Below are 25,156 nucleotides of genomic sequence, written 5' to 3'. Positions count from 1 at the left end.
ATAACTTTGAGCGATGATTGCAAAATATCTCCACAGATATAAAATTGATGTTAAGTAATGCGCCATACGCTGTTCTATGTATTAATCCTAATAATACAAATACAATTTATAGTTTTTGCAGCACGATAGAGTTCACAGTTCATATAGTCGTATAGTCGTATTGTTTTATCTGAATTGCCCTTGAAAGACCCAAATTTTTTCTACAACAGTACCTACAAACACTTAGCTTCAGATAGAATTATATTTAAAAAATGTTTCTTTTCAATCGCTCAGAATTTAGGCTCGAAACATCAAGCGATTTTTATAGATTTTTAAGCAAAATAATAAAAATATTATTTTAACTGGAATTATTACTGATGAATGGAATGCAAAACAGCAGAATTAACATTTTGGGAAGAAATAAAAATCGTTTAACGTTTTAAAAGAGCACTTTTCACAATAAAAGTGAAATTTCGAAAAAGCTAATAGGAGATATTTTGATATCTCCTATTAGCTAACGATTTCGCCCATATTTTAGATGATAAATAAAAAGGAATAAAATGTTGGCTTTTGCGATTTGACATCAGTTTGTATAAATGAATGCATTAAAAGTATCTCTTAAAATTCTTTTTTTGGGGGGAGGGGCAATGCGCCAGAGCTGAGGATTTTCAAAGCTGACATTGACTTCATAAGCATTAAGTTTCTGACAAAGCCGTAAAAAGACATAATCAGAGACCGACAAAAATTGTAAAATCATAGAAATCAAGAAAACAGTTTAGGTGCCAGTCAAATAATTTATCAGAGTTTTGGGTAAAATTCAGAGTAACATGACTTTTGAAAGATTTTTGTTCTGAAAAATCTAGTCGCCATGGTATTTTTTTAGCTACCCCGCGCGAACCCTGGTCAAAATAATTCAGATAACAGTTTTTTAAAACACAATATTGTACCCATTATAGTCCCAGCTAGGTTTTCTCGCTATACTTTACTTCTATGATTGTTTCTCGGCTTCCATTTCTTACGACACACATACCTTTAAATAGTGTCAAAAAATACGAATCGGCTGCATTGAAAGCAGGAATCGGTCAGTTTTTTATTTAACTCATAATCAATAAAAAGAATAACGCATCCTGCTATACCTTGAGTTCAATCACGAGAAAAAACTTGGCGCCTAAAGGTGCGGATTCGCTTGCGTATGATCGCCAAACCACACATTATGCGAGCTGTAATATAGGCCTTCACCGGCTCGTACAAAAGAGCAGGTTTCTCAAATATTCGGTCATTGCCTCCGTTATTTCGCGAATTGGCGGAGAAAGAGCGAATCCGTTTTCGCTCGTCGATAGAAACTTAGTTTCGGCGGCATTATGAATTTTCTACGGATGATGAAGAATAATTCGTCGATTTTTCTTCTATTGATAGGTATTTATAAAAAAAATTTCAAACTTTTCTGACTTTTAATTTCTATTTTATGAATTTATATTAGAGTTGCACCGAATATCATATTTTGCTGAAAACCGAAAACCGATAATTCGGTTAATATTCTAACCGAATATTCTACCGAATACCGAATATCTAGTTAGTTTTGTTTTTATTTTATGCCAGTTTAAAATAGTTTATTAATTTTATGCCGAACATGAAATTTAAATGTAGTTCCACTTAAAATCCTAAATTTATTTGCATTAAAAGTATAATTATTAATTTAAAATAAATCTTTCCAAAAAGCAAATTAATATATAGTAAATGATTAATTTGGTTTATGTTGATCAGAAATTCTGCTTAAACTGATCATTGGTTTCATTCCTGACATGTGATCTCATAACTGATCTCGTTAAGCTATAAATAAATAATTTTGTAGAAACCCTAATGTCCTAATGTTCACGCACCATAATATACTAGTATTGATTGCTATGATTTGTTTTTAAACAGTATTTAATGTCTCAGATGGTGTAAATATTCAGTAATTAAAATACTGCAAAATTTAATATCCAAGTGTTTGTTATTATTAATCACCTTTTCAATAATTTGTGAAATAGCTTTTTTTCAGCTCCAAATATGAAGAAAAAACTAGCAGTTGTCTCTTTAAATATGGAGCTGAATGTTTAAAGAAAGCTCCAGTGTTCATAAATATGTATTTGTCATTATATATTTATGAACACTTAATATCTCACTTTTTCTGGTACTGTTTCGTATTTTAATGAGTTTGTAATAGCATAGTTGATGTAATGTGTCATAAGATTTAAGAAGTAATGAAGAGCAGTAAAGTTGAAATACAACATCTGCGTGCTTTCTCTTACATTAAAATCACTTTGAATGTGATAATATTAGTTGTACTTTAGTGCTACAGTATAACTTTCATTTATTGTACATAAAAATATGTGTTCGCTTTTCAATAGTCAAATATTCAAATTTGTTTAATATTCGGTTACTGAATATTAAAAGTATTCCTCCGAACCAAATATTCAGTTTGCCTACCAAATAGGCAGTATACCGGATACGAACCGAATATTCGGTGCATCTCTAATCTATATATTCATTTTTTATTTTGCTATGAAAAAATGTATTGCAAAAAATATCGCGAGCTACAAATAAATTTTATAACTAATTGTAATTTCAGTATTCTTACTCCTATAGTTAAAATTGACTCACAATAGTTCATTAAATTTACGAAAATAAAATTTTGTTTCTCTTAAAACAGAAATGAGTTAAATTAGCAGTAAACAAGCAAATTTTAATTGTTATAAATCTTTCATTTATAACGGTTTGCTTGCATGTATTTGAATTTATGAAAAGTAGTACTGATAATGTGTTTTAAGAATATAGTAGTTTCTTTATGTTATTGAATGCATTTTATATCTTACAATTATTTTATTTTATTTTATTCCCAATTTTTGAAATTATTAGTTTTTGCTGCGGAAATATTTGGTATTTTACGATTCTGTACAGTTGCAGTATTTTTGCAGGAAAATTGAAATACATGAAAATAAGTTATATGTTTAAAAACAACAACAACTTTGTATGGAATCTAAATATGTATTGAGAAATTAACATTATGTTATACACAGTGGCGTAACGAGGAATTTTTTGTGAAGGGATGGTTCACTTATTAACTCACACACATATCATAAGTAGATTATATAAAATATTAACCTTGATTTCTTCGTTACAACTGGGAAGTGTGAAACTGGGTTTTTGAATGAAAATTTTTCAAATAATATTTTTCTTGAAAGTTAATAAACATGATAAAAATTAACACTTGTTTTTTTTTTTTTTTAGTTTTTTAAAAACTTTGTAACAGAACGTAGTTATAATTGCATAATATTTACAACTTTGAATGCCATACTTGCGCAATATGTATACCAATAGATATTCTGGTTTGTGGTAGAATCACTATAGATGTTTACAAAGAAAAGAATTTAAGAAAAAAATAAGTACTTAAGAAAATAATGCAAACTTTGTTGAACGAATTAACTAATGCTGAAAGTCTATTTCTCATTACAGACGTTTTTATAAAAGAAAAATTATAAAACAATCTTGTTACTAGTGGCAATGTATTTATGAATACAATAAATGATGATTCAAATCGGAGCTTTTATCGCATCAATATTTCTTAAATGTCATGAATTTGTATTTGCGTGAATAACATATACATGGCAATAAAACGATCGAACTCTAGATTTTCAGAAGCAAACATGTTCTTACATATACACATCCAAACAGTTTTGAGTCAGTATGAAAGCAGAAATTTCCAGCATGTGAGGGGGTAAGGAAAAGGTATAGGTATCTTTTCTTAACTTTATTTCATTTCCCAAAAAATATAGAGTCAAAAATTCTTAATTTATAGAACATTGTAGCTTCGTAAAAATTTAATTTTCCCACAGAAGTTCTTTTAAAAGGAAACTTCTGCACGTAACATCTTATTAAATTATTTCGTTCATATATTGCTTTTTTGCAGTAGTAAGTATTTACGAGAATACTTTTATGACTTTCAGGCTAAATGAAAATGTTGCAATCAGTTTTTATTTAACGTTATTGTAGTTGGTTAAATTAGCTGAAACTTACTCCCCAATCTGTATAAAGCTGATATTACCAATCAAAAGAAGAACATGTTTAACGTATTTATCGGCAACTCTTCCCTTTATATAAATGGCTTTAGAAGGCAGAAAAAACATTTTTTAACTCATGTGAATCATTTACAAAAGACTTTAAGGATTTTCCTTGACCTAATTTTCCTCTCATCTATGCAATTTTTTGCTCGTATCTAATTATTATGCTCTCTGCAAAAGAATCAAAACCGAAACTTCCAAGTCCAAAGATACTATGAAGGAGAGACGATTCATGAAACATCTTTTGTCTCAACCTTCCAGTAATGAAAAAAACTTTTGTTTATCCTTCACCGCTTAAAAGATAATACGTTATCCAATATCGCACCAGGAGGGAAACTTATGATCTAGTGATGCGAGAAACCTAATTGCTCGCTTTAAATGCAAAGAAATAAGTTATCTCTTTAGCAGACTTTTGTTAAACACCTTAAAGCTCTTGCGGCTTTTACTTCCTTCCATGATTCCGAAGCTATTACGGTCTACTGCGTAATCGGGACACTTCTTGCCAGTGATAGAATCCGCACCCATGCTTCGTGACGAGCCGGCATTACGAAGATCCTGAATTCTTGTAGCATGAAACTTAGAGACGCCCACAGACCAATCTAGACGTCCTTGCGTCAAGTGACATATGACGATTGTCCACAAGTAAAAGCTATGAGGTAATACGATGAATTTTAAACAGAAACGTTCCTTGCTCATAGAAAAAAAAAAGAACAAGTACGAGAAAAGAATGATGAAGTGAAATCATTTTTGAAATGGGAAGGGAATTTTAGCCACTTAACTCCACAACAGAATTTGTATTTACCAACTGTTATGATAGTTTTGAATTCTAAAGTATAAAATCCTAAAACATTAAGATAGACATCCATGTTGTTAATTAGTGCCGTAGTGTTAAAGCAATAAGATGACATCCGTATTGTTAATAAGTGCTGTTGAGACCAAATAAGAGTTAATAAGTGCCATTTATAACAAGTGAATGTTAATATGAGCCATCCATAAGTGATAAAACATTGATACGACATTCATATTCTTAATTAACGTCATTCATAACAAGTAAATGTTAATAAGTGTCATTCGTAAGTGCTAAAACAGTAAGTTGATATCTATATTGTAGGCGCGTTTGAACCTGCCGTTGCGAATCCAAAGCAAGATTTGTTCAGTCTAGCTCGAGTAAGTTATCAACAATATGTTTCTGAAAACAAAAATTGCATAAAATTAATTCTTGGTCCTTTGACGAGACACATAGTCAACTATATGCTCCACATTATTAAAAATGGTTGAGGAAAACACGAGAATGTGAAGCTTATGATAGTTTGTATTTTTCATCGTGAGCAAGGTGCCAGGTCCTTGAGCCCAGGCTATTTATTTTTGAACGCGACCAAAAAATAAAGAATGAGAAAGAAAAATCCAAACTTTAAAGACTTTCCCATACAGACGATGACTGATTTAACACTTTTTGACACTTGATTTAAAAGTATTATGTCTGCCTATCTTATTCAAAGTTTCATTTATTACACACTCAATTCTCACTTTTATTTTCCTTTTTAATAATTACAATGAAGTTTCCCCCTCCTAATCACTTTATTTTTTACTAGCCGCCTGCGGCGACCAGGTGGTCCGCCTTTTTACGCCATTCGCCTTTTTACGCCAGGGGTGCCGCCTTCGGCGGCTACTTAAATAAATTTCGTGGCGGTGTCAATCAATCTATCTATATCTATCTATATCATTAATAATTTAAATAAAATATTTTCTAGATCTGTCTCCAGTTTCGTCGTTTGGAATATTTTTAAAGGAGGGGGAGGGGAGACACAAACGACGTACTCTTCATGCAAATTTGGTCGAAAAATAACAAAATGCACTTCCACTTTTATGTGAAAGCATTGTTTTTTCAAAGTCATGGTGTATGTGGGGGAGGGAGGGGGGCATTGACATCCAATGTGCAAGCAGCCACCTACGGCGGCTGTTTGGCTAACTTGTCATTTACCTTTTTGCTTCAAGTTTGCCGCCTTCGGCGGTTGTTTAAATAAATTTGGCAGCAGTATTAATCAATCCATCTCTATCTTTTTTTTGTGCCATTCACATTTTTACGCCAAGATTGCCGCCTTCGGCGGCTATCTACCTTTACAATCTATCTCTACATTTTCTTATCCATCTCTATTTATTTTGACCTCCTCACCCATTTCCTAATAAAAACAAAGAACACTCAAAAAACCGCTTTTTTTATATAAGTAGAGCAAAAAAAAAAAAAAAAAAGCTCAAATTCCCCGTAGTGTGCAAAAAGTAGCGTTTGACAAAGATAAAAAAAATCTCGCTGTTTTTATTGAATTAATGCGCACAACTATGAACTGTAACGTAATATAGATACAGCAAAAGGTCCAGCTTGGGGGGGGGGGATGGAAAAAGAAATAAATGCAATCCCTAAATAAAACAAAAAAAAAAAAGGAAAGAAAAAAAGCAAGCGCTGCCGAAAAAACACGTGGTCATCACGTCAGAAAATGTAGAAGTAAGCTATATAGTAAAAAAAAAAAGATTAACATTGCTTGCGATTAAGATTCCATCGTAAATATCGAATCGAAACCCAAGTAGTGACGTCACAGGCATAAAAGATTGAAGAACGTTTTTTTCGACTGATGCGTGAAAGGACATGATGTGTTCAGCATTAAAAAAATTGTAAAAAAAAACTATTGCGTATTTTTAAGAACTTTTTTCTTCTGAAGAGGGCGAAATGTTTTTACTATTACCAACTTAAATTTCAGAAATGAGGCTTTGATACTTCTCGCAGGATGATATTAGAAAAAAATAAAACCCAGAAAAACATGCAAATTAAAGGTTTTTTCAAAAATTCATAAAAAATACAAAAATTGCTCTATCTTCAAAATTTTTTTGTTCATCATATTTAAAATTAAATTTCCGACACTATAGTACCAAAAATATTTGTCTGGCGCGATTGGTTCGGGATCTGTGAGGTTAAAAGTACAAAAAAGTGCTAAAAATCACATAAAACATTAAATAACTTTTTTTCTAATTAAAATATCAAAAATCGAAGCCCGAGGTGCACAACTTCAGCAAAAACTACACCTGTATACCAAATTTCATCCTCCTAGGCCTTACCGTTTTCCCGGGATGCGCGCCACACACACACACACACAAACATCTTATTTTATTATATGTATAGATTCCTTGATTTATATGTTGATTTTTGTTTCTGATTTTGCTAATACTGTAAGCGCCCTGAAAAAAAAAATCTTTGCAGCATTAAGTTAAGATAATCTTTTCATGAAGGAATAGATTACATCATAACATAAAAGTGTACATGATTCAAGCATAATACCTATGTATTTTGAAAATGGTGTAGTGAAGAAAAATAACACGCTGTTTTAGAAATGTTAGAATTATACAGGGTGTTCCGTTTTAACCTGCAAGACCTTTATTTTCGTAACCGTTAGTCCTAGATGTATACTTCCTATTGCAAAAATGTTCAAAATCAGATGCAGAGTTAAGATATTGACAGTTTGAAGCAAAAATAAAAATGGGTCAAAAAATACGAAATTTAACTTTTTATACGGTTTTTAGGTCTCCTAACTAATATTTAGAGAAATATTCTCCATTGAAAACTATTACTATAAACAAAAACTTCACATTTGTGCGATCAAAACTCAAGGAGATAATCCAGTTTAAAGTTTTAAGGGACCATACAGAATATGAGGTTGGAACTTATCGCTCTTTCAGAAGAATGACAGGTCGTCAAAGTAAGAAAAACAAGGTATTGACATTTTTCATTGCTATTCAAAAATAAATGCAAATGTTATGCAAAACACACTAAAAAAACTTCGAATAATTTGAAAAATAACACAATGTTGTACATGTAGTTTTAAACACTTGTTAACCACTATATTTTCCCCCCAAAAGGTGTTATTGACGGCGGGTGAAAAGTGGTGTAAGTCACAAAACGCTGCGTTTCATATCTCGGTGAATATTGTTCGTACTAATTTCAAAATTGTTTTGTTGGAATTATTTTTCAATGGACATTATTTCCCTAAATATAAGTTAGAGGACCTGGGGCCCGTATAAAAAGTTAAATTTTGTATTTTTTGACTCATTTTTATTTTTACTTCAAACTTTCAATATCTTAACCCTGCGTCTGATTTTGAAAATTTTTGCAATTGGAAGTATACATCTAGGACAAACGGTTGCGAAAATAAAGGTCTTGCAGGTTAAAACGGAACACCCTGTATGAATTCATGTGTAGTAAATTTCAAAAAGAAAAAAAAAAACTGATGCGAATTGGTATGAATAAATAATATCATTTAAAACTGATATTTCTTTAATCAAGACTCTCGTAGGATATAACATCTATGACATTTCAAACCAACCGCATTCCCCTCATTCTCTTAAAATTAAAAAAAATATACCTCATTTCTTTTATATTTTAACAGAAATAAAATCTTTGTATTTATAAGAAAAAAAAAATTTTTTTTTGCCATAGTAGCTCACAGAAAAAACTATTATAATCGAAATAAAGACTATTTTACCATCTTCTTATATCTCCGCTGCATTAAATTCCAATAAAAATTTTAAAAAGCAGTGTTTTTGCAGAACTTTATATGTACTTATTTATTTATAACGTATTCCACACTGCAGAAAAAATTCAATTACAGTGGCAAATAACATAAAAATTGCAATTAAAACAAATTATACACTTAAAAATATGAAAACATTTATACTTAAAAATATAAAATGTCATGTTGAAAATATCTAAATCGTGACAATAAATGTTAAAAATGTTTGTAAAATTTAAAAAGACAAAAATTATCTACATAGTTTAAATTTGGTAAAAAATATTTTTAAAACATGAATGACGCCTAAAAGTTTTATTTGGGACAGCAAATTGAAAAGAATTAACAATATCGGAGCATTCAATTAAATTACATAGGATCATATAGAAAAAAAACGACAACAAAAGTTCACGATGTGATTAAGACATTATAAATATTACACAAATAATAACCAATCAAAAATACGTGATTATCAGTTCTGTAACACAAGTAATAAATAAATTTGGATTGAATCTGCTCGAGAAGATATTTAAAATTTGAAAAAAAAGTCAATGGATACATCTTCTGAACATAAAATTTACCGCAAAATATGTTTAATGAGGGATTAAATTGCTTTTCTTATAGCTTTTTTTTTTTTTGGTCAGATGAAATTTTGGCATAAACCTCTTTTCACTTAAACAATATATTTCATGCAAAAAAAGCAAAAAAAAAAAAAGTTGCTGCGAATAATGATACCTGTAATGTTTTTACTTTCTCAATGTGAGAGCTTTTGCTTTTGAGGAAAAGAAGATTTCGACAATAAAGTTTCTTTAAATGATGTTTTTCCTTTTACATTGCTTTAAGAAATTTGCGATGAATTTATCAATACGTTAGAAAGCCAAAAGCAAATTCCACTAAATTTTATGTGTTGCTCAAGCTCAAAAAGAATTTAAAAAATAATCGACACTTTTCATACAATTTCAGAATTTAAAATAATTAGTAACGTAAATGTTTAACTATTAATCATTAACTTATTTCATGAGTTATGCTGAACACTTTTCAGGAAATCTCAAATAATCATTACGGTATTACTGTTACTTCCTGAGAGAGACAGACGTTGCTTTTAATCAAAATAATATTTGATGTTTAAAAGTTTTTTTCTAGCGATTTCTTTTTTATTGCTTTAAGAAACTTAAGATTAATTTATTAATACGTTTACAAGCTAAAAGCAGAATCATTTCCCACCAAATTTTATGTATTGCTGAAACTCTTAAGCAATAAAAAAAAAAAAAAATCTGCGTATAAAAACAATACAATTTCTGTTTTTAATAAATGTAAGGTAAAAGTTTCCTACTATTGTTTTCCAAACTAGTTTATGGGTAACGTTTTAAACTTTTTACTGCTGCTTTTTGCTGTCCATATTTTTGTCTCTATGCTTATACTTTAGTAATAGTATAATACGTAATGTTCCTCGAATTTAGTATAATCAAGTGTGTTTTAAATTTTTCGGAATATTTTTCTAGATTATATTTTCAATTGATGTAAGCTGCTATTTACAATCAAAAATATTGTTATTGTAATTAACAATGCATCGATTTGAGAACTTTAAAGCTCTTAATAAAAAAAATATTTCAGCGAGAAAAACAAATGTTAAACATTACTCTGCGCACAATTAATTTTCATTACATTTTTTCGTCGGTATTTTTCACAAATAGCTCTCAATAATTCTCAGACTAAAACGTTATAAAATGGTTCTTTAGAGATTCGTCCATTTACATAAAATTTTTATGGTGATAATTTTGCGATTTGTTAAAGTTCATATTATTCTCATTCATTCAAAAAAGATTTTATCTTCTAATGATTCATTAGACTTTCCCTCCTAAGAGCTGAAAGTGAGTTTATATAACTTAACCGCCAAAAAAAAAAAAGTGATGACTGCTTTTGTCTTGTAATACCCTGTTTTGCATTCCTTGCTGGATTGTAAAATACTTGCATTTTCTTACTAACTTCGCATGGAATTTGAAACGAAGACCTTGAGCTAGCGAAGGTTTTAAAACCACTTGCAATTCCGTCGGTGTAAGGATTACTTGTCAACTGATTGTTTTGCTTCTTTAGTGCCAGAAAACATTTCTTTTTTACAACTGGTAACAGAAACATAGCAAAAAGACAAAACGAGCGAATTTGATTTTTGTACTAATGGTAGTATTTTCTGCATCATGTAAAATTATTCTCACTTTGGATAGAAAAAAGACACAAAGACAAAATAATTCAATAAATTAGCGTTTCTATAAATAATGCAATCGTAATTTGTTGATTAAAAAATATCTCGTCTCTATGCAGGTTTGAGGATGGATGTTTTTATCAAATTTCTTCATATTTCTTTTATGTTAGCAACAGTTGTTGGATAAATAGAATTTTATTTTTTTGCATTTTTATTGAAGATTTGTGATAGAATGCTGTTAAATACCGCCTCTTAATCATTATCATTATCGTTTTGAAAAGAGCAAGTGAATTTTCAGTAAAACAGTAGAAATGTTTTCACTCTGTTCATAGATTTTATGCAAGCAATTTATTGTGGTGCTAATTTGATGTTTAAATTGGACAAATGTGTGTGTGTGTTGTTTAGCTTTTTAAAAAGCATGAAAAGTATGAAATATGCAGTTGTCATTCGTTAACTGAAGAGAGAGAGAGGGGGGGGGGGGGACAGAGAGAAAAAAAGGAAAAGTTTAAGCGAAAGATAAAACATACAAAGCTCTATGCAGAACGTCTTCTATGTAGGATTTCAGAGGCTATTTTGATCGATGATTTTATCGAACTCCGGCTGACTCCTTTCCTATGTTTGCAGTCGTCTTCAGCTATATATATATATATATATATATATATATATATATATATATATATATATATATATATATATATATATATATATATATATATATATATATATATATATATATATATATATATATATATATATATATATATATATATTGCATTTTAATTCAAAATTCTATGATTAACTACTGTTTAATGTTGCTTCTTTCTTTCTTTATTTTTTTTATTATAATTATCCTTTTCCTTTTTTTTTTTAAGTAAAAATGTTTTTCAGATAAAACAGTAAAAATATTTTTACTCCGATCATAGATTTTACAAAATTTTATTAATTTGATGCTTAAGCTACCCAGAGTGAAATTTCGATTTTTAAAAACATGAGCACGTATTGCTGAAGTCTTTATTTCCGTTGTCACTAACAGTGGGTGCTTTGAAATTTCATTTTCCCCTGGCTTCTTTCTTTTTTGTTTCGATAAAACTTTTGCGGAAAATTTTGAAAATCAGCATTAAACATCTTCAACCAACCGATAAAGATTTTTACTGTTCCATTCGTACATTCGCGTGCGAATTTTTAAACGCTAAGAACCAATGCTGTTGGTTATAAGTCATCACTTCCTTGTATTTAATATTATAAAGACGACACTTTTTTCACCGTTTTAAATGCAACAAATAACATTCACCGGTTAACTTAAAGATTGTTGGGAAAAAGAAGCTCCCATAACCTCTTATCGAAGGAACTCGGTAAATCATGACTCATTTCCAAATCTATGAACGTTTAAAAGTGGCACAGAGATCAACCGATCCGCATATCCAATGAAAATGCTATCACTTCTCATTTGGACATGCATTAAACAACAGTAACACAAGGAAGGAACTCAAGTTTTTCCTAGTATTCTTAATTTATCAGAAACAGGACGCAACCTTTCTTTTGCTACACATTTGTAATTATCGTTACCTAGGGCTATAGGTGAACTTGTATTGGCTCTTAAAACTCACGACTGTTATTTACCAACAATTCTAACCCTAAATGACTACAAAGGTCAGGTTTTTTTTCTTTTTGTTTTGGAACTTATGAAATCGAGGTTGAGAATTTTATATGAAACTATTTATTATGTCTAGTTATGCTGGCATTTTCATTTCGGTACAAGCTAAGATCCTCTTGAATAGGAAATGGGTTGGGAAACTAAAATACATATTGTCTCAAACAAACTTCCTGATACATTTCAAAAGCAACGTGACCGACTAAAAACGAACCTAAATGTCTAAAAGATTTAAGAGGTTAAAGTTTAAGTCGGGGATTTGACATAAAATTGGGAAAAATATTTCTAATTTTTTTTTTTTAATTCTTTTCAAGAAGCCCAAGTAAACACATTTCTTTTCACTGCTGATAAAAAGTATAGAAAACGTTTTACACTATTTTTATATCTGTACTTTAAAAAAGTTTGATATTTTCTTTTATCTAACTAAGTTGTCCTAAATATAGTGCCCACTTTTAGTGAATACTGTTTTTCGCATTCAGTTTTGTTAGAATATGATGGACGTAAATGTTATTATAATGAGCTCTATCAAGATCATTATTAAATAAATAATTTTATAAATAAACAATAAGATTAAAAACTTTAATTTAATACATTATTAAATTTTCACTGTTTAAAATCACTAAAAATTTAAAAAAAAAAAACTGAACAAAAACGAACAAACAAACAGTGGAAGTAGTGTTGGAACGGCAGCTGTATTGAGCGTAATAAGAGAAATCTAAAACTACCCCGACAGAAGTCGGAACTAAAATTGATGGTTTGCTACCGGCATATTTTCATTACACAACTTTGTGTTGTTAATTATGCATCCGAATTTATTTTTTTTCTGTGATCTTTAACAGATCATTGTCTGTTTTTACATCACCAAAATTAAATTTTGATGTAAAATTTTATTTTCATAAAGAGAGAAAGACTGAGAGAGATAGAGAGAGTGCGGAGGCTAGCAGACACTTTTTGAACTCGATTTCTTCTGTTTAAGAGTTTTTCAAATAAATAAATAAATAAATAAAAATAAAAAAAAATCAGGGTTTTTGTGAGCACAATTCAAATACAAAAACCATTGGTCATTTTCTCAAATACTTCCTTTGAACTAGAAACCAGTTTTCATTGTGTTTGTTATCTTAGTGCGTTTGCGATTTCAATCACTATATGTAGCTGACATTTTCATACACATTTTTAAGATTTAACAAAAAATCGCTCTGCTAAAATAATTATTCCCTTTCTAAAGTCAGTCAGAAGCTTTAATGCTCCTTGTGACAACTTATGCAGATGAATGGTATGAGTCTAAATATGACTGAAAATCGCACTCAAAACATAGCTAACTTAATTTAGAATTTTAAATAAGTTATTTTACGGTTCTCAGCTGTGAACTCGTTAATGAATTACTGTGTTGTTTTAAAAGTTGTGCAATTTTGGGTTTCATCTATCCCGGATGTAAGAAGAAAAACACTACAACGAAGTTGCATTGCGATTAATTGAAAAATTTTGGACTGCTCTTGAATCACAATATTAAATATCCTCTGCTTTTAAAGTTTTTAACAATTTTATGCCACATCTAACTGTGCAATGCATTTGTGCAAGTATTCTGCACACATTTGGGTGGGTGAAAATCTCCGAAATGTTTTGCGAGAACTTCAATAGCATGTTTGTTTCTTGAATACTAAAGTGTAAAATTAATGTGCTTCATAACTCATTTGTTGCTAATTAAAAGTCATACTCTTGTTGTATGCACTATGTTAGTATATACATAACATAGCATATTTTGCATTTGACTTTTAGGTACTGAAATTCAAAATGCAATAGATGACTTTGAAGGAATAATTTAATTTAGAAATTTTACTTCACAAAGCTTTTCTCTACTAATTCAATCTTTGAGTGTCAAGTATTACTTCATTATTACTGTGTTTTGGTAGATTTCATTTCTCTTCATTTGTTTTTAACTATTTGCTGTTACATTTTTTCATAGAGTTTGTTTCATTTTTATTAGTAATTGAACCAAACTTCGGGAGGTTAGAAATCGTAAAAGAGCATTAATAACGATTTTGATATAATCAAATTACTTTAAAATATAACCACTCTTCGTATTATTTTTTCCGACCGAAATTCTCCTGTATTTACATGAATAATTATTACAAGTCTGAAGCAATCTGATAAATTTATTATTATTGAGCAATCACGATTGCTTATTGCTTTCACTTGACTGTTTTTTGATGTCCTATGATTTTATCCCCCCCCCCGCCACCCTCTGCAGCATCACCGTCGACCGGCTCCTCACGATGCTGCTCCTGTAGCGAAACCCGTCTCCAGGTTGCATCCATATCCTACACACACGCGCATACACAACTACACACATACATACACAAACACATACACACACAAACACATACACACACAAACACATACGTACACGTATACATACAGACACCTACACATACACACACACAAACTCACACACACACATACACACAACTACCCACAAATTCATGCTTGCACAGGCGCAAACACATATGCCTACACACACATACACATACCGCGCCCCCACGCACAAAAACACTCATACACACAACTACCCACACACTCATGCCTGCACACAGACACAAACACACATGCCTACACACACATACACATACCTTCTACACACAAACACACATACCTCCCCCCCACACACAAACACACACGCCTACATACACAAACACACTCGTGATTGCGAAAAACATAATTTGAATTCAAGATGACAAAATTCAATTTAATTTTTTTTTTTTTTTGTTTATGTTCTTAATCTGGTTTTCAGAAAAAAAAATTTCCTGCATAAATCTTTATATTTGTTTTTTTCTCTTTTCTACGTTTTTGATTTTTGGTCTTTTGATTCTGCATAAAAAGAAAAAGGTCATCTGCAAAAAGAGCGGAAGTTCGTTGATTTCAGCTTTTATGCTTCGTTCAAAACGAAAGAATAACAATGATTGAAATTTACAGTACCTTGACAGCTTGAAATGCGGGTAAAAGTTCAGAGGTTCAGGGAAGCGAAAAGTATTCTTTTAAGAAACTGCGCTTTTCGCAGTTTCCTTAGACATACGCGAAGCGGGTACCACTTAAACAGTTTAAGAATCCAGCAGGAATCGTTTGTTACGATGCGTAATAATAGTATCTGACCTCACGGGAAAGGTTTTAGATATTCAATATTGGGATTTAGAGGTAACGCTTTGAAATTTAGATTTCTTAATAGGAATTCTATTTTATCTCAGTAAACGAAGTTCTTGAAAAAAAAATCAAGAATGGTTGAAATTATGTATTTTATAGTTGTAACATACTTTTACTTAGCCACCTAAGAAGTCAGTTTTATTTTTTCTTCTCAATCTTTTCTGCTTCACGTTGATGGCCCGGAAAGCATTCAGACCATTTCCTGATCCATCATAACGTAAGACGTTCCGTTAACTTATACGTGTTTACCTGGACCGTAGCTTTCTAAAAATAAATAAAGCTAAACGTTTCAATTGTTTTCATCGAAAAACATTCAGTTTGGTCGGCTTAATACTATTGTTATTTTTTTTGGGACTGGGTTTTGCTTTTTATACTTTTTCTTGATAAAGCGTATTGCTTACAGAAAATCCATCGTTTATGAACGTGCGAGCAACAGCTAGCGATTGTGCACCCCAAGAAGATTATTTTACAAAATCATGAGAGTGAGACAATATGAAATGTACAAAAGTAAAATTAGTGATTGCTGAAACGTATTCTGCTGTAATTATTTACAGCAGAATGATAAATGGATCGAAACAAAAATAACGATTTTCCCGTGACTCCCAGAGAACGTTTAGGTTATTTTCAAGAAATTCGGAAAACCTTTCTTTAAATAAGTTAAAATTTCAACACAAGTTTTAAAAATTAAACTTAAAAAAAAATTGTTTTTAAGAAACAGTATGCCATCCAATTTCATCTGAATTTTTTCCCACTTTCACAAGATATGTTTCCCTTTTATTTTTTTTATTCAATAATTTTTAATGGAGAAAACATTATGAGTTAAAATTATTACTTTTTTCCACAATTTTTGCTTTCCAGTTGAATATTAGTAATAGCTTATGTTTTAACAAAGTTTTATCTCATGCTTCATCAGTGGTTCTTAACCTTTTTGAGCCCATCGCTTCCTTTAGAGATTGACTAACACGTATCACCCTCTTTTCCTCGGGAAAATTTAACTTTACGCTAATGAGCATCGATGCTAATGAAAACATAAATTGAAGTAAAATGTAAAGGGTGTTCCAAAATTAACGCAAGATTTGAATGTGCCGCCATTTTTGTAGTAAATTGCTGGCAACCCTGACAAAAGAACAATTTTATTGCTGAGAGTTTAGGGTTATTAAAAAGGGAGCGTTATACGATACAATAACGCGTTTTCACTATCGAACAATTATTTCAAAAATAATGAAAGTTGAAGCTGGTCAAGCAGTTACTGTTACTGGCTTTCGATATCGCAACACTGTACTGCACGGGTGGTTGTGGGCTTGTTGACATAGACTTTTGACTTCAAATAGCACCATAAAAAGAAATCTGAATTCTAATGATGTTAAATCATACGTTCTAAGGTGCCAATTCTGATCACCAAAACGAGAGAGTACACGACCAGAAATGCCTCCTGCAGTATAATTAAATTGTTTCTCTGGCTGTATAGTAGCGTATCACTTCATTTATACTAACCCTAAATTCTCAGCGGTCAAATTGTTCTCTTTTCGTTGCTGCCAACAATGTACGGCAAAAATGATGGCAAATTTAAACCTTGCGTTAATTTTAGGACATCCTTTATGTTTATCTGATATATATATATATATATATATATATATATATATATATATATATATATATATATATATATAATATATATATATATATATATATATATCAGATACATTTTTTGCGTTTTTATCTTTATTTATTTATTTTCTTTCTTTTCTAAAACGAACTGATATGTATTTGAAAGAAAATACTTAACTAAGATCAATGGGACTTACTTTTCAAAAACAGAATTAAATGTTTTACGAAATTATTTTCTGTTTTAAATTGGAATCTGATGGAAACACTGACACTAAAAATTTTAAATTGAAAATAAAAGAAAGAAAAAAAAATGAAAGCGAAAATTCAAACTTGGGGATGAATAATGAAGTAGGGGAATGTGGGGTAAAGTGAAATGGTGAAATATTTACTCTGCTTTTAGCGCCACCTATCTGGTAATATTTTAACAATGGTAAATTATTTTAACATTTTAATTGAGACCTTCTAATAGTCGGTGCACTATTGATTTAGTTAATATTAAACTTATTTGTATTTTGAGTATTTTGTACAATTAGTCAAGTACATGCAAGGCAAAGTGGAATAGCTTATTTCGTTTGCTCACTCAATCATTTATTAAATCACTTACATATTCATTTATTAATTAATTTATTTACGGTCCTTCATTTAGTCTTATTTATTCATTCATTCACTTATTTTCTTATTCATTCAATCTTTTACTCACTTGTTTATTTTTCTTCATATATAATTATAAATTAATTTATTTAATTATTCGTTCATTGTTTTATTGTCTTTTCATTTATTCATTCAACATTTTATTTACTGATTCATTTGGTCAAAAATACTTTTTATAATCGAATAAAAATATTTCAATAGATAAATATTTTCTTTTTCACTTTGCCTTTTAAAAAAAAGTGAAAATTTTCCACATTTTATTGAAGGCGCAAATTTACTGCCAAAAAAAAAAAGTTTTTCAGTGCATGTTTTATTATAAAATACGTTTCCTTTGTTTTGTACTGTAATTTTCAAAACAAATTTCCAATATGTTCATTTTGAAAAAGGTCAGTCATCTTAGTTATTTCACTTTGCCCCACATTCCCCTACATGCTTGAAGTTTAGTGTGAGGCGGAAGCTACTAAGCTTTTATTTGTTTCTGTTTTTTCTTGTAATTTCTTGATTTTTGATTTTAACGTGTGATTTCTTGAATACAAAAGTGTAAAATTTAGAAGTTTCATAACTCATTTGTTGTTAATAAAAAGTCAGACTCCTACTATGTGCATTACGCTAGTTATATTATGCATAACATAGCATTGAGTTTTAGATAAGAAAACTAAAAGTGCAAGAGGTGACTTTGAAGATATTAAAACAATACATATTAAATAATAGGCTTAATCGGAAGTTATAAGTTTTTTTCCTTAGTGATCCGAACTGCCATTTACTCAAGTGCCATCCACAAATGATGTCCCGCTTTGAGGAGGGAGGGGTGGGGGTCCATGAAATAGTGACAGTTTTGACGTGGGAGAGGAAGGGGCAACAAGAAGTGTGACATCACACATAACGTGATTTTACTGCCGAATAGATTCATTTTTAAATAACAATATAATATTATGTGACATGTGACAAGAAGAGGGGATAAGGTCAAGTGTGACACTTCGTGATAGAGAGGGAGGACATGAAATAGTGAAAATGAATAGTGAGAGTTTTGACACGGGAGAGGAAGGGGTCAACAAGAAGTGTGACATCACACATAACGTGATTTTACTGCCGAATAGATTCATTTTTAAGTAACAATATAATATTATGTGACATGTGACAAGAAGAGGGGATAAGGTCAAGTGTGACACTTCGTGATAGAGAGGGAGGACATGAAATAGTGAAAATGAATAGTGAGAGTTTTGACACGGGAGAGGAAGGGGCAACAAGAAGTGTGACATCACACATAACGTGATTTTACTGCCGAATAGATTCATTTTTAAATAACAATATAATATTATGTGACATGTGACAAGAAGAGGGGATAAGGTCAAGTGTGACACTTCGTGATAGAGAGGGAGGACATGAAATAGTGAAAATGAATAGTGAGAGTTTTGACACGGGAGAGGAAGGGGTCAACAAGAAGTGTGACATCACACATAACGTGATTTTACTGCCGAATAGATTCATTTTTAAATAACAATATAATATTATGTGACATGTGACAAGAAGAGGGGATAAGGTCAAGTGTGACACTTCGTGATAGAGAGGGAGGACATGAAATAGTGAAAATGAATAGTGAGAGTTTTGACACGGGAGAGGAAGGGGTCAACAAGAAGTGTGACATCACACGTAACGTGATTTTACTGCCGAATAGATTCATTTTTAAATAACAATATAATATTATGTGACATGTGACAAGAAGAGGGGATAAGGTCAAGTGTGACACTTCGTGATAGAGAGAGGGGACATGAAATAGTGAAAATGAATAGTGAGAGTTTTGACACGGGAGAGGAAGGGGTCAGCAAGAAGTGTGACATCACACATAACGTGATTTTACTGCCGAATAGATTCATTTTTAAATAACAATATAATATTATGTGATATGTGACAAGAAGAGGGGATAAGGTCAAGTGTGACACTTCGTGATAGAGAGAGGGGACATGAAATAGTGAAAATGAATAGTGAGAGTTTTGACACGGGAGAGGAAGGGGTCAACAAGAAGTGTGACATCACACATAACGTGATTTTACTGCCGAATAGATTCATTTTTAAATAACAATATAATATTATGTGACATGTGACAAGGAGAGGGGATAAGGTCAAGTATGACACTTTGTGATAGAGAGGGAGGGGGGTAAAATATGTTGAAAAAAAAGTGATATCATTTATGAACAACCCCTAAGTTCAGTATTGCAAGCAGCTCTCTCCTTTGTGAGGCTTAAGTTAGGATAATTAAGACTTCTTCATTTCAAGCTTTGTTGGAAAGTTTAAAATTTATAAAATGTGCTGGAAGTAAAAGGAAGCGATAGATCTAAAGCAAATATCAATGGAACTGAAGCCTGTTTCTGAAGGACTGACTGAAGGACCTTGGTTTTCTCATTTTACATTAAACAAGGATTACCTTTTCTATTAAAATGTTTGCCATAAATTGCTGGCTCTTTTCTCCACAATTACACTTAAAAAAACTGATCTTTCAATTATATTACTAATTTCCTGCCCAGATGTACTACAATTTAAGTATGCATTAATGCTCTTTCAAGGGCGTATCCAGCTCAACATGGAAGGGTGGGCAGGCCCAGGGGAGCCCCGATGGAAGGTCACGAAAGGTCACTGTGACCTCCAAACATTTTCCTCATTCAGTAAATGTTGCCTGACGATTTGGCAAAAATATCATCATTCAGCAAAAGTTGAAGTTCTGTCAGGCAAAATTATCATCATTCGGCGACAATTTGGAGTTCCATTCGGCGAATTGAGATTTTCAGCCCTCCCAAAAATGTAAGTTCGGAGCGCCCCTGGTCAGGACCATGATTTGGGCAATTAGAGGGATGCCCCCTCCCCAATCCAAGGTTTTGAAAGCAATGTAATTCTAAAATGATAGCGGTATTAACCCATCTAAACACCAATAACTTTCTCTTTTTAATGAACTCCCAAAGAAGATGTATACACCTTCAAACGCAATGACTAAATTACTACAGCTGAATTCATTGATAAATTTAGAAATTGAAGCAGCCGTCAATTTGAACTTTTTTTGTTGTTGTTTCGTTTTATTTTAAACTTTTTTTATATTCGAAGGGAGGAGGGGGGAGTTGTCCCCCCCCCCCCCTTCTGGAAACGCTCATGTGCTCTTAGACTACATCTTTCGTTTATCGATCGCGAAAAATGTGATTAAAAAATCTTGAATTCTGTACATAATAACTTTCATGTAAATCATGTTACTTTGTTTTGAGCAATTTTTTTTTTACCACAACATTATAATAGTCACTCAAAAGGACAGTGATATTTTATATTTTATTGAGCAATTGCCATGTTTACATGTTAAGAAAAACCTAAATTTTTATGCTTAAAGCTAGTTATAAACGAAATTGTATTGCTATTATTATTATTATTTTTAAATCTTTTTAATGCGTAGCGAGTGAAATACATGAAACCTTTTTCGATTTCACCTTGAAGATGTTTTTGTTTTGCTAATAAACCATGTTTCATAAATTAATTTTTGCCACTGCATGGATAAAATGCAAAAGAATTAACTGCCTTTTCGATACTAGGCATGATTAGGCTGCTAACCATTTTGCAATTGCCTAATTAATACGTATGAAGTTGTTTACTTCCTGATTTATTTGTCTACGTATATTTTCTCGCATTTTAGGAGACCAAGAATATCATTTTTTTTTCAGCAGCACAGCAGTTTTTATTCGTCTCCCTTAGAGATCTACACGGAAATAAAATACCTCCTCGTACTTCCACAACATGGAATATTTTATAAAACTCAACAAGTGCGCTACGTTCAAGGGCACCCCGATGGGGGGTTGCGGGCGGGTGTGACCGCCCAGAAAATTTCCTTATTCGGAAAGTTTTGTTTGACTGTTCGGAAAATTTGAAGGCATAGTATTACAATGTTTTTTTTTTTTTATTATTTATTTATTTTTTTTTTAATGATCGTGCTTTATTATTTGGTAAAACTTTGTTTTGTCTGGTAGATTGAGATTTTCCTCACTCCCAAAAAATTTTAGTTCGAAGCGCACGGACTATTTTTAATTCAGATTTTAAATAATAATTTCATAAATTAAAATTTGATCTCGGTTATAATTTCATCCAAACATCTGTGGAGTTTTCAAAGGTAATACTTAAAATAATATCTTTTTTCCTAAAAAAGAGGCAACAAGTATCTAGCTAAGAAAAGTTTAGTTAGTTCAATATTTGGCTGTTTTTACTTGAGGGAAAGCTTTGCACCAGTTTTCATAGGTTTTCATTTTTTAAGAAACTTGAATCTAATACAAAAAGTAATAATTGATAAAGAGATGTAACTGACTGAATATGTTTAGCAGAAATAATATTATTGATGACTAGGACTGAAGAAAGACCTACTTTTTCAAATTCAGTGTCATAAAAAAGAGGTTTCTAGTTGCGCGCCGTTACATTCTTGAACTAATTGACCTCCATTAATATCCGCTTTGATAACTCAAAGAAACTGGTTATTAATTACAAAGGTTACGGTTTCTATTTTTTGCGCCGAATAGATTCATAAATTTTACTATCGAAATGCAGAATCTTTACTTCAAGGTAATTTTAGCAATAAAGAAACTTCATTTCTATTTCAAAAGAGTCGTTGGATGTTGTGAAGTAAAAAGCCGGTAAGAACATGCATCTTGGAACACGTAATATGTTTTTCAAGGCCCCTCGTGCCCTTCTCTTGGAATGATTCGTTAGAGATTGAAAGGATGAAACCTGTTAAGGATATGATGCATCCTCGAAGCTCTAGACGAAAATCTGACATATTTTGTTAGAACTAGTACATTATTAAATGTCGAGACAAGAGGGAAGAGGAGCTTGGTAAGGACTTAATTTATCATCGCAAATAATACATATTTTAAAACTTGTCACTCCTTTCACTGGGACTATTTAACCTGTTTCTTATAGCGATTTGTTTTCCTATGACCATTAGTCTATATAATAATTAAAAGTTATAATGTTTTTATTAATTTATTAATTATAATAATAATTATTATTATTGTTATAATAATGATTGTTATTATTATAGTATTATTATTATTATTTAGAATTAAGACATACAAAAAAAAATGTGTATTGTAATTTTTTAAATTGTGAATGTCTCAGGATTGCATAGTTTTAAGAAATGTGTAAGTCTTTCAAAAACTGACAAAGCTTAATATTAATCATGATTACTGAAAGTCATTATTGTTTGTTGATTTCATTGGGAAACTTTAAGATTTAAATTTATGCAGTTCTTTACTTTCAATATTAAGTGAGTAGTTATTCAATGTACGTATTATAATTACTAATTTTGGGTTGTTCATTCCGCACTACTAGTTTCATAAATATCTGTGAAGCAAAGTTAAAATTTAGGTATGTTTTTTAATAAAAAGGTGTAAACTGAGCAGGATGACTTTTGCTGAAGAAAGCATATTTTGAGGCTATTTTAAGACCAGTTGATCGCCACTTACGCTATAATCTTTCGACTGCAGGTAAAATATATTTAAAAAGCTATTTTTATTTGATTAAATTAAACTCGTTTATTCTAGTTTTCGCAGCAAGAAATCATGGAGCCTGGAGGAAAAAGTTTTGAAATTAAATTTATAACCTACTAAATAAAATTACAGTAAAAGCGAAAGAATAATGTATAAATGGGCTTTTCTCTTTTACCTCTAAAGAATAAAAAAAAAATAGATACTGACATCATCCTTCTGTACTGAAACAAAAACCAACGTATAGCATTAGGATCATTGGTTTGCCCATCGGCGATCCTTCAGAGAACGAAAAACTTCAAAAACCGGAAAATAATCTAGCGAATAACAAAAGTTATTCTTCGCTAATTTTATTCACTTTCACCTTAAAAAAAGTTCTTTTTTTTCTTTATAAAATATAAATCTGAAACTGTAACCTTTACTGTTTAAGTACGATAAATTAGCAATAATTTTAATTTCTTATAACTATCTCTATAGAGAGCGATGAAAGACATCCTGGTACGTAACATAGAATTTCCTATCATTTGAGTTATATTTAAAAAAAAAAAAAAAAAACTGCACTGTTTCATCGAAAAACTTGCGTTCGCTCATCGAAGATTTTAAAAATTCCTGTCAGGGCCTGGGGGGTTCTGTCGCCGCACTAATTTCCTTAACAGATGAACAAATATGAATATTCACTCAAGGCTACTTTAAATTTGGATTAACCAACTTCTTGAATTCTGCAGGTTTGAAAATTTTCTGGTAACGAATTGTTACATTAGGACACATAACGTTACAAACATTCAGACTTATGAGAGTTACAGAAGACGTACCGTACTCATTTATCAAGAATTTTCTACAGCTCACCGATGATCCGACAGTAAATACACAACACCAATATAAACACAATATGAATGAATCAGCACGAAGGTATTCAAAATTTTACCAATCAATTTCTTCCTGCATTCTATGGACTGAAATATTTTTCTCTTAATTGATAAAAACATTTGGATACGTAACGTGTTTAATTTATATGGGTTAAATAAAAAATACCACTCTTTCATCCAGAAATTTGTGCTCTGTCAAGAAACATAAAGCACCAATATGAATACAATATGAACGATTAACACAAGACTATTTCTAATTTGGACTAATCAATGCTGATCACCGAAAAAATGGGAGTAAGGAAGGGCCTCCGGGTGTTCCTCGACCTTCAACCGTGCTTTCCGGAAGTATATTGCGACGATATTTTGCACTGTTCAAGGTCGACAGGTAACAGAACCAGTCGTTGACTTCGATCTTCGATTTATGAGCAAGGCTATTTACAGGTGAAAGCTGATCCCAAACAACTATTATCATAATTGATATGGTCAAATTGCTCTTTAATTGAATTCGTGCTCTTTAATGGATCTCCAATGCATTACAAAAGAAAGACTGAAAAAGTATAAATTTTATAACAACTTCAAGAGTCACGATATGACACTTAGCACATTCATTGCGGCAATAAAGTTGTATCATCTTGTAAAAATTTCGTGAAAACGTAATCCGGTCTATTGTGGTGTGGGGGGGGGGGCACTGAGAAGGTAAGAAATGAGTCACTAGGCAAGTTGCAAGCAAGCAATGGGCCCAGCTTCTGGTTTTGAAGGGGTCAATGGAAAGGGATCTTAAGTGTACAAATTCGGAATCTGGTTGAATTTTTCGCAAATAAAAGTCCTCAAAATGCAACTTTATGCTTG

General features: G+C 31.2%; 1 protein-coding gene across 1 annotated transcript in view; it reads left to right on the top strand.

The window, feature by feature from the left end:
* The first annotated feature begins 1,264 nt into the window (after positions 1–1,264).
* The window catches only part of LOC129231673 (protein Skeletor, isoforms B/C-like), a 47,718-nt gene continuing 23,826 nt past the window's right edge, over positions 1,265–25,156 (top strand). Inside the window, exon 1 of the mRNA XM_054866036.1 lies at positions 1,265–1,395. Coding sequence (XP_054722011.1) covers positions 1,341–1,395 — 55 coding nt within the window. The 5' untranslated portion in view covers positions 1,265–1,340. The remainder of the gene's footprint in view (positions 1,396–25,156) is intronic.

This window comes from Uloborus diversus, chromosome 10 (genome assembly GCF_026930045.1).
Source record: "Uloborus diversus isolate 005 chromosome 10, Udiv.v.3.1, whole genome shotgun sequence".
In the NCBI taxonomy this organism is placed as follows: domain Eukaryota; kingdom Metazoa; phylum Arthropoda; class Arachnida; order Araneae; family Uloboridae; genus Uloborus; species Uloborus diversus.
This window is presented reverse-complemented; position numbering and strand designations above follow the sequence as displayed.